The sequence below is a fragment of the Octopus bimaculoides genome, chromosome 1 (genome assembly GCF_001194135.2).
Source record: "Octopus bimaculoides isolate UCB-OBI-ISO-001 chromosome 1, ASM119413v2, whole genome shotgun sequence".
NCBI classification, from domain to species: Eukaryota; Metazoa; Mollusca; class Cephalopoda; order Octopoda; family Octopodidae; genus Octopus; species Octopus bimaculoides.
In genome coordinates, this window is record NC_068981.1 from 113,693,292 (window position 1) to 113,705,194 (window position 11,903).

Here is an 11,903-nt window from a genome sequence, read left to right on the forward strand (position 1 = left end):
ATATATATATATATATATATATACTTCTTTGCATACTAGCAACCTGCTCACTGCCCTTCCCATCCTTCTCTGTCACTCTCCCTACATCACCCCTCACCATACCATACATGTCAAGAATACTTCTTGCTCATCATCCCATTGTGTAGAGAGTCTTTTGTTTTTGACTTTCCAGGTCAATGATGTTTTTATTCCCACCTTCAGTACATAAAAGTCCAAACCATACTCTTTCAGCCAGCCATGATTGAGAATTATTGAATCATTGTTTTCTTTTATGAAAGCCCAATTTCAAAAGAAGCTGTCTGGTAACATTTTGACTGTATAGGGTCCTTCATATAATTCTGTATTAACAAAGTAAATAATGTATATTTTTGTTTATAACAAAATAGGCTTGATGCGCTGTGGACCATGTCCGGTGAAAGCCATTAAAGAGGGTGATGTGTTCATTAATTATGACGCTCCATTCATCTTTTCTGAGGTGAATGGTGACAAAGTATTCTGGATGGTAAGTAAAGACATACCATTTTGATTTCTTTTTGCATCCACTATTGTGTATCTTGTAAAAAGATATTGTTTGGTCTGAGCTATGCAATATTGTCTTTAAAGATATTAAATTTGCTAAAATTTGCTAAGGGGTGAAGGGGAAACAATGAAAACAGGAAGAAATTGTGAGGTGAGATCAGAGTATTGTGTGCCTTACAAGATAAGTTGCCATAGAAAATGAAATATGCTGTTCTGACTTACTGAAGCTATGCCAGCATGAGACAGATGACAGGAGAATGTTAATGATGATAATATTGATGATGATGATGATGACGACGACAATAAAACTGTCATGGCCACTGCTGCCACTACCATCATCAATGACCAACAATGAAGAAGATGGGTAAAATGGATAAGTTTAAAATTTGTGAATACTGAATTGCCATGGGTTTTAAATCTTCTTACTGGTAATACATGATATACAACTTTTGTAATTCCTACAAATCTATGATAACTACATTGTAACTATAGAAAATTATTAGCAAAATTGTTTCCAAAAAAAATGGGAAAATACCACAGCTGGATTCTGCAAAATATCTTTTCATAAGATGGTGAACTCTGTACATAAATGAGAAAATGGAAAGCAAATGCATTAAACTTTGTATTGGTAGTGGTATCTGCAGAGAAGAGATTGCTTTGCTAATCATAGAATAGTAAAAGTTGAAAGAAAGGATATAAAGTGGTTATGTGATTGTCATGTGCACACTATCTATTGTGAGTAAAGTTTGTTTGGTAATGGTCTATATTGTACAACATATATTTTAGGTGTACACAGTGTATGAACACTACCCCAGTGTAAAACAATAGTTCTCTGTAGACTTAGTAGCAGCTAATTTATACCTCAAATTAGACTCTCAACATGCAAAAATGTGCATACACACTCTCCTATACACTTCTGTTGTTCTTTATATTATTTATTAAGGTTGATAGTAAAACAGAAGAAATGAAGGCTGTTCAGGTTGACAAATCTGCTGTTGGCAAGTTCATTAGTACTAAAGCAGTTGGAAGTGTGGAGCGGGAAGACATCACCCATCTCTATAAATATAAAGAAGGTAAGATACTATTATAATGATTTTTAGACAAGATGCAGATCCAAGCTTTGTAAGAGAGGGCTTTAGTCAACTATTTAGTTGAAGCCCAATACTTTATCAACTTGGAGAAAAATGAAGTGTAAAGGATTTGTAGATAGAAGGTGAAGGGACAAAACTATAAGGCATTTAGTATGGCCCTTCAACATCTCTATAACTCATTTGAAAAAAAAAATGCTAAGGTGTAATAATTATGAGAGGTGACTATGTTAGCATGGATATAAAATATACAAATGATAGCTTCCATTCTGGGACGGAAAATGCTATATATTGATGTTGTTGGAAGACAGTCATATAGAAAGGGATGGTTGGGAGTGAAGTGGTTTGCTCTGACCTAAGATACAAAACAATGAAGAAAGGTTATTTTGTCCTGTTCAACCTATGTCAACATGCAAAGAACAAATATTAAAGCAATGATGAAATAGAGATGGTTAGTGACAACGACAATGATGATGATGATGATGATAATATTTGGTATTAAATCAAGCTGGTATATATGTATTTGAATTCTTGATCTTGAAGCTAAGCGGTACCTGAAAACACTGAGAAATATATAAAAGAAAAAACCTTGTTGAAACTAATTTTCCACTTCAAAATTAAATAACAAAAACGTTGCAATGGTTACTTTTAATGACTAGATTAAATGCATAATGAGTAGATTGAATGGGTGGTAGTTAGAGGGAACTTTGTTATTAGACAATGACAAAGAAACCTAGCTTAACTGAGCTCCAAAATTGTCGTCACTGCAACAACATTGTGGAACAATGTTATTATTCCACAAAAACACTCTTTAATTGTAATATAAAACAAGAGATAAATAAGGCCTGTGATGAAAAGTATTTTAACCATGGCTGTCTGATAGTTTTCTTATGGACATCTAGAATGATAGGATGTGATTTGAGGGACATCTGACTGTTATTTCTAGCAGGATGAGTCACTATTTAAAACCTTTTTTGGCTCATTGAGTAACCCTATGCAAAATACTACAGTTTAAAATATCATACAAGAAATTTACCATTCCACCCATGCTAGCATGGAACACAAATGTTAAATGATGATGAGGATGAAATTGTCTTTGTATTTTATAGATTGAAGGAGATAATAAAGAACCAAAATAGGTAGTTAAGCAGATCTAGTTCAGTGCTACGATATTGTGATTTTGAATTTTGCTAAGATTTTGTATTTCCATTACTCTGGACTTTATGAAACAGCCACAATTTATAAATGTCATTTGGTTCATTGGAACACAATCATATATGATTCTATACCCTACAAAAGAAGGAAGGCACAATTGAAAGTGATAAAAGACTTAGGAAAATAGGGGCCATTTATTTTTTGCTGCAGAGAACATCTCAAGTGCTGGTGGCATGATGAAATGTATTTAATCTGCTCTATAAAATGGTTGTTGATGAGAGAGCTGGCCAGCTGTAAAAACAAACAAGATAGAAGACATATGCAATGAAAAATGGTCACATCTTATGATGAGTAATAATGAATGATGAGATGCTATAAGATTTGTCCAACTCATGACAGTGTGAAAAATAGCATAAAATGATGCTGATGCTGATGATAAACTCTTTGTTTCTCCTAAATCATTATATCTAATGTTTTATATATTCCTACTTTCTTTTATAGGATCTCAGGAAGAAAGGCATGTGGTGGCAAAAGCATGCAGGAATACCTGTTCAGAACATGAAGAGATCTATGGAGAAGTAGAAGATGTCTCCTTTGAAGTTGTTGAGTTAAAGAAAGCAATTTTTGGTAATAGCTTTACTATTGGACTTAAGATACATTCAAAATCCAATCTTCGGACTGTTGAAACTTCATTTGCTGTTATGACGTGCTTTTATACGGGAGTTAATGACAAAAGAATTTTCTCTCAGAAAAATACAGTCACTGCTCATCCTAACAAAGGTAAGTATGTTTGTCTCAGTATATAGTGTATGTGATAGTGATGGTAGTTATGGTGGTTTGGTAGTGGATTGGGAGGGATGGGATATAATAGTTATAAACGTAGTAGTTTGGTATTGGTTTAGATAGTAGTGATGCTGGCTATAGCAACACTAAGCATGGTAGTGGTGATACTGGCATTATCTTTGTTGAAGCATTGTAGTTTTGGTGTTAATGGTGGTAGGGATAATAATAGTGCCAGTAGTTTTTCTTTATTAAAAGAGATATTTCATTTGAGCAATTATTCAGAGTAATACATGTAACTCATGTTCCCATACTCTTATACAATAAATATATTAAGAATCATGCATCTGAAGGAGTGATCTCTTCTAGTGAAGTGTATGTCCGTAAATAATAGTTTATTACAATAAACATTTATTTATTGACATACACTTCTCTGGATGAGAGAGTTATAATATTCATTTATTCATTACTAGTTATTTTTTTTTATTGCAGGTTGTTTATTTACTTGTTCACTCAGCAGTTAAAAAAATAACTATTTCATTTCAACTATTAAATTTCAATTTCAATTATCCATGTAACATTATAGTAAATTTTTACAAGGATAGAAGCAATGATAGAAGTGTCGAATTACCAAATTACTGGGTCAGGTCATGAAAGTTACTGATAGATTAATTATTAGTGATGGAAACAGTATTAATAACATAAGGTAAGCTTTATATCCAATGTAACATGAATGTCTTGTTGGAATATTGAATACTGCATTATTAGTCTTGAGAGATCCTTTCATATAGGTGCTTGGTGCTTAAAATCTCACACATAGATTGCAGTAGACATGAATCATGTCATCGGTGCCAGAACTCTTATATCAGATGATTTCATCCTACCAGAAATTGTCAGTTGGAGTGCATGCCAAGAGGATCCTTCAAGGCTAGTTAAGCAGTATCTGGTGTTAAGTTGGATATAAAGATTACCTTTCAGTGAAAGAGTTATAGTATAATACAGCAGCTAAGCCTGGTTTCACCCGGATGCGAAGAGGGAAACATATTTACATCATAAGGGTTTTTTCCTTGTAAGGCTTTCTTTTTTAGTTGATTTTCACCTAGCAACACTTATCGTAGATGGCGTAATAAGTCACACCCGGACAACATCGGGTTATACTGCTAGTTTACAATAAATTGCAAATATGGTGACAGGAAAAGTGGATGTAAGAAGAATCAGATGTAATGTTCAAGTAAGAAGACTGCACTCATGGCCATGTAATGGATATGGATAAGAACAGCTGTATAATGAAGCACCAATCACTAAATGTAGGTGGAGCTTGTGGAAAAGAGAGACCCAGGGAAACACAAAACAAAGTAGAGAGGGCTGATCTCAGGAGGTTGAACCCTATAGAGATGACAAAGAATTGGTATGATTGGCAATTTGCTCTACTTAAGAATGCTATCTGTCTCAAGGAAATTGAGGTGCTAAAACCTACTGGGCAATGCCTCCACACCCATTCTGTCCCTATCATATCATTCTCACTTTCATCTTCCTAACACCCATCCCTCCACTCTTCTGTATATGGCACTATTTAGTTGCTATAATATAATCATATGAAGGCAGAATATGCTCATATTTCATCCTCATATTTCATCCTCCAGGTACCTTTCTCTCTATCTCTCTAGAACCACTTCCTTTTAAAATTCTTTTCAGTATCTTGTCAACATCATTTTCAGTATAATCCCTTCTTTATTTTCCACTGTTTACTTCTTTCTGTTCCTACTTGAGGTACATCTTATGATTGCTATTATCTTATCTTTTGCCATTCTCATCACCCTATCAAATGTGCTGTTATTGACCTCCCACACCTTTATCCCTCACTCACTACAGTTACCCCTATATACCTCTGACATCCATTTCTCACTGTACACCTCTCATTCTTGCACCACCACCCTTCCATTTCACACATCTTCTACATATTTGCTGATCTACCTACAGGTTTGTTGTATTGCTATTCTCCTTCTTTCCTGTACTGCCACATATCATCTCTTCTTTCTTGAGCCATTCCCATTCTTTCATCTGATATATTCCATTGATAGTACCCCCACTCTTGATCTATTCACTACAGTCACCTCTACTCCATCTCTAATCATCTGTCACTTTCCTTTCATGCTCTAATGAACTTATTCACCCACCTTTGCCAATTCTTTCTTATGCTTATCGTCTTATATCTTGAGAGTACTCTCTAACACCTTGTCATCACCATCATTGTCTTCTTTCCACTTACTTTCCCTTATATAATACTGGGTAGCCATGTATCTCCTGTATAACAAGACGCTTGCACCTGTCTCTCCATTACACTTTAGCCTAATACCTGGCATAAAACCGTCTCCTTTACTACTATAACTCCACTTAGTTGAAAGTCTTTCCTTTGTCTTGTAAGTTACTTGGTGATCTCATTTGTGCAGTGCTGTGAGAAAAGCACTCAATATACTTTATAAAGGGGTTAGCATTATGAAGGGCATCTAGCCTCAGAAACCAAGGCCAAATAAATCATGGAGTTTAATGCAGTCTGCTGGCTTGTGAAATTCTCTCTAACTGTTCAACACATACCAACATAGAAGACAAATGTTAAATGATGATGGATCCTCAGAGAATTTTCATTATAATCATAAAAGTTTGGACTGGAAAATACCCAAGTTATGGGGAGTAATAGAATCGACAAAATTCTTTAGACACTTGTTTTCATATCCTACTTGATTGTACTGCAAGTTTATAAGTAAATGATAACATTAAAAATGCCAGATAAGTCTTTACTTGGAAGTCATATTCGGCTGTTTCAGAAGGATGTTAACCTACATGTTGATGTTACTTCAGCTTGTTATTCATTACACTGATGCTGTGCTATAAATTGAAATGTAAGAGAGAGAGAGAGAGAGGGAGAGGGAGAGAGGGAGAGAGAGAGAGAGAGAGAGAGAGAGAGAGTTTGTTTATTGGTTCTCTACTTCTGTTTTGCAGATACAATGGTAAAATTAACACTCAACCCTGAAGATTATGAGTCCAAAATCAACACTGATGGAGCAATGTCTATTTTCATTGTGGCAGAAATTAAAGAAACTGGTCAGATTTTTGTTGACGAGCACAGCATTGTTGTTGAGAAGCCAACTTTAATCCTGAAGGTAAAAAATAACAATTACAGTTATACAATATACTGGTGTATGGACTCACAAATGAAAGTACACTCGATTTTATACAAATGCATTTGGTTGCAAATTCTATCATACACAGACATGCATTCACATATTCACAGATAGTGATATGTAGGCCATCATAAATACACACACACACACACACACACACACACACACACACACACACACACACACACACACACACACACACACACACACACACACACACACATGTTCATGTACACATACACATAAAAATAGAGCTGAGTGAAAGTATTTCAGGAGAGCATTCTGCATACTAAATACCAGCACATTAGCGCTGCACATACAATATGTGACAAACATATTTCAATTAACCTAAATTCTGATTATACATAAACACTGCTTAATGCCATTACTCCGATGATTTTTCTTGATTGGGCAATCTACTAGTGCAAATTAGTCAATGTGTTGGCTGTATTATATATAAAGCTTTATTCAGTTCATTCAGAGTTGCATCTCTTAGCTACATGTCATTTGGCTGCTGCTTTTGTGAGTCCATTCTGTTTAATGTTGATTGTTATTACACTGTTACACTTGTTAGATTTGTTGGACTTGAACTGTCATCGTTTTCTGAATGGTAATTTTCAACCTACGGGGCAGAAAATTGTGCTTTGTTGGAAAATTACTACTGTTGGACTGTTTTTTCTGTTAATTTTTACCTGTGGCAGGGAAAACATTAATTTTTGTCATTTTTGGCAAAATTATTTTTGAAAATTTGTGTGTTTATTCCTGTTGAAGGAAACCATTTTTTGCAAATAGAATTTAATTCATATCAAAGAAGGATTTCCCTGAGATGGAAAGGGCAGCTGATGTTGAAAAAGGAGATAAGGAAAAGCCCAGTTTTTTGGCCGCTGTAAGTGGAAATTTAATAGAAATGAATGTTACCATGGAGCAGTTGTTCAAGTACTGAAACTTAATCAAGAAAAATGGTAATGATACCAAGTTTCTGCCCCTGTAGGAAATAGTACAAAGTTTAATGGCGAGAACAGTGGTGTATAAAATACAGACATTGATGTATGTGTTGTGACGGAGTCCAAGCTGAATGGGTCACAAGCATTCTCGCCTCTTCTAAATGGCTACAAGAAATTTATTTCTCCTAGTCGATGGGGAGGTGGGGTGTAGTGGTCTTATTCAGAAAAAAACTTGGATGTACAGGTAAGTACAGACCTTCTGGACCCAGAAGGTAGGCTGATCGTTTCGGATATGACACATGTAAGTAAGCAGTCCTTCAGGTTGGTAGCTGTCTACACTCCTAAACAGTGTAGACAAGCTAGTTTTCTTTGGGACCTGGAGAACTTCTTAGTGATGTCAAAAACTCTAGTTTTATTAGGAGACTTTAACACTATTCTCGATGCATGGGTGGATAGTGTTGGCTCAACTGACAGAAGGGGAAATCTTGGCCTCAAAAGGTTACTAGGAAGCTATAACCTAGTAAATTGATATAGATTGTATGAACTGCTTGTTCCACAGTGGACGTGGACTAATGATGATGGTTCGCACAGATCTTATTTAGATAGGATAATTGTTAGTGATAGAGATAGGAATATGTTTAGTTGTCCATGCTTTTGTTGTGTCATTTACATGGATCACAAGTTTGTGACATGTGAGGTGTGCCTAGATAAGTGTCATAGACAGGGACTAGGGTACTGGAAGATGAACAAGTTTATTTTGACTTGTAAAATCTTCTGTGTCTGGGTTAAGGAGTTAGTGCAGAGGGCAATATGCAGAGCCATCATTAATAATAGGTGGTGGTGCACCCTCAAGCGAGCCATTCATTCTGAGTCTCTTAGATTTAGTAATCAGCTAAGTTTAGAGAAGACTAGAATAGAAGGGAACTTAATTAAGGAATTAGAGGAGGCCATGGAATCTGGCTCTGCATCCACAGTGATGGCGGCAAGAGCAGTTTTGTTCCATCATCTCAAAGCCAAACATGAAGGGTGTAGAGTCAGGGCTAAGTTACATGCAGTGGGGAGAGAAGGTATTAACGTTGCCGGATGGGCATATCGTGTGGAGAGTCGGAGAGGCAGAGAAGCCTCTATAAAGTCTTTAACGGATGTACATGAGCATATGATTGAAGGACAAGGAGATGCAAAAGGCTTTTCACCAGCATTTCGCTCGGTTATTCGGCTGAACTGTGGGGAGTCCCTAAAGGCTTTCCTTGCCGGTGAGCTGTGACTCTTGGCATGGGAGGCGGAAGGCTGTGAAGGGCCGATTACATCTGTGGAAGTCAAAGAGTTGCAGGCTCAGTGCACTGGGGACAAGTCACCAGGGTTGGATGGTGTGCCCTATGAATTTTATCGTAATATGCCGGACTAGTTTGGACACTTGCTGGTCTGTGTCTACAAAAACTGGCAGCAGAATGGGAGGATTCCCAGCTCTGTGAGTCGGGGAGTAATGATGCTGATCAGAAAAGACCCGAGCAAGGGGGATCATATTAGTAATTTGAGGCCCTTAATGCTACTTAATGTAGAGTTAAAGATTTTGGCCAAGGTGCTAGCAAAAAGGTTGATGCCTGTCATGAAGAAACTTATAGGGAAGGCGCAGACTTGTGCCATCCCAGGCAGGTCATTTCAGGACAATCTTCATCTCATAGGGTTGGTAAATTATCCAGTAAAGGTGGGGCACTGGTCCATTTTGACCAAAGTAAAGCTTTTGATAAAGTAGACCACCAGTACCTGGAAGCAGTCCTCGAGGCAGCTGGGCTAGGCCCGGACCTCCACAGTTGGATCACTGCCATTTATGGCAGCATCAAATCCACAGTCCAGATAAACGGTTACCTGTTGGTGCTGTTTGAGATATTAAGCGCTCGATACATCAAGGGTACCTCCTGTCTTCACTTCTGTATGTACTGGTTCTTGAGCCATTACTGTGGAAGTTGGAGAGTTTGGGGGGGGGGGCATCCCCAATGAAATTGGATCTGGAAAGTCTGTTTCTGCATATGCAAATGACGTCTCCATGTCCAACGAAACTTAGCTACATTATATAGAGGATGCTATCAAAAGATATGAGGCGGTGGCAGGGGCAAAAGTTACAAGGACAAGTTGATGGGCTTGCGGTTCGGCACCTGGAGCAGCAGGCCAATAACGTCCAGTGTCGTGGGACACTGGACAGATAGTCCTGTTAAGTTGCTTGGAGTCTGGTTTGGACCGGACTCCCAGACGGAGAAGAATTGGAGTGAGGTGGCAGGCAGAGTGGAGGCTCTAGTCTGGACCTAGTCTGGAAGGGCATTATCCCTGAAAGGGAGGGTGGAGATGGTGCAGGTGTTTATTGCATCAGTTATCATCTACCGTTGGACTGTTGTCCCTTGCCCTGATTCATGGCTAAGCAAGTTGGCATGCCTTCTCTTCCACTTGTTGTGGAAGGGAGGAAAGCCGCTTGTGAGGCGCTTCGTATGTTGTCAAGAACTGCTAAAGGGTGGGTTAGGGATGCCGTGGCTAATGATGTGCAGGCATGCACTGAGGCTAAGGCATCTTTGGCTCTACCTAGATGGTGGCCAGGTGTGTAATTCACTTGCAAAGGAATTCTTTCCCCGACTAGCTTCCATGGAGGAATTTACACCCGATTTGATTAAAAGACGTAATACGGCTGAATGGCAAAAAGAGTGCCGACAGGCAGTTGTGCTAATCCACAAGGCAGGCAAAACTGGCAGTGGGAATACCACCTCAGTATTTTATAAAGGGCTGGTGTAGTTTAAGAGTGATGACACTCTGAAAGGTGTTCTGCAGCTTGATGAGAACCAGCTAGCCAATCTGTTCCAGAGAACTTTCAGGCCACGGTACTTGGATAACTACCAAAAATCCCTGACCTGGCAGTGTTATAGGAACATGTTACCTGTTTGCGAAAAATTGTCCAGGCATAGAATATCAGTGCTACTGGCATGCCCATGGTGGGGGCAGGACGATGAAACCATCCTGCATACTCTTTTAGTTTAGTTGTCCACACTTTTCTTGTGTCACTTACATGGATCTCAAGTTTGTGATGTGTGAGGTGTGCCTAGATAAGTGTCATAGACAGGGATGTGTGAAGTGTGCCTAGATAAGTGTCATTGACAGGGACAATGCGCAGAGCTTTTGGGCTTGATAATTTACATAGAACACATGTTGTCCCATCAAGGAAGAGTACAGCTATCAGCTGAGTCTGTGATAAAGATTGTACCGCCAACCGAACTACCAAAGGAAGGTGAGGCATGTTTTTTGTGTACAATCGCAGTGTTGAAAGTGTGTGTGTGTGGAAAACTAGAATGCAAGGACTTGTGACAAGATCCTTCTGCCCCTGGGTTGCTGTATCACTTCAGATATCATCTGAAGAGCAAGATAGAGCTGGAGAGGAGTCACCTATCACAAAGTATATTCGAGAAAAGATGGAAGGATGTAGCAAGGAAGTTGGGCGTGATTGACCTACTTAATCTCATTTGCAGTGAAAGCAAGGTGTAGTCGCTGGACTTCATGGTCAAGGTGTATCTGTAAAAAGTACAAAATTTAAAAATATTATATTCACAATACGATTTTTTTTAAAAACCTTATATTGAACTCATAGTCGCTCTATTTGTTTGTAATGTCCTGTACTCTATACAATATAAATTATCATAATAAAGAATCATCTCTTAGGTACATCTCATTGACATTGATGTCTGAGATTCCTGAGAGAGAATGACACTGGATGAATGTGGTGTTTTCACACCTTTTTACCATAAGAGAGATCTTTTCTTCACAGTAACTGCAGTGTATTTGCCTTTAGCAGTTGAAATATGTGACAAATATATTTCAACTAACCTAAATTGTGATTATATGTAAACACTGCTTAGCGCCATTACTCCGATAATATATATATCTCTATATATAAAAATGAGAATGTGTGTCTGTCTGTCTGTCTGTCTGTCTGTCTGTGTGAATCCCTAAAACTCGAGAACTACGCAACCAATTTCATTCAAATTTTACACATGCCTTACTTAGGGTTCCAGTTGTGTTTTAGTCCAAAAAAATGTTTAACTTCTTGCAGTGTTCGAGCACACGGCAACATAATATCTCTTCCACTATTTAAGTATTGTGTCAAAAGTGAAACAAAAACACTAATGTCAAATACTTTCACTTTAAAAATGAAACTATTCCACTAACTGAAACAATCACATTTCGATACTGTAGTGACA

The 11,903-nt window shown here is 37.7% G+C and overlaps 1 protein-coding gene across 1 annotated transcript in view; it reads left to right on the forward strand.

Moving 5' to 3' along the window:
• LOC106878543 (protein-glutamine gamma-glutamyltransferase K) overlaps nt 1-11,903 on the forward strand; it is a 142,812-nt gene that overhangs the window by 116,631 nt on the left and 14,278 nt on the right. Inside the window, exons 10-13 of the mRNA XM_052969397.1 lie at nt 387-502; nt 1,463-1,592; nt 3,264-3,542; nt 6,543-6,703. Of these exons, the coding sequence (XP_052825357.1) occupies nt 387-502; nt 1,463-1,592; nt 3,264-3,542; nt 6,543-6,703 (686 nt within the window). The remainder of the gene's footprint in view (nt 1-386; nt 503-1,462; nt 1,593-3,263; nt 3,543-6,542; nt 6,704-11,903) is intronic.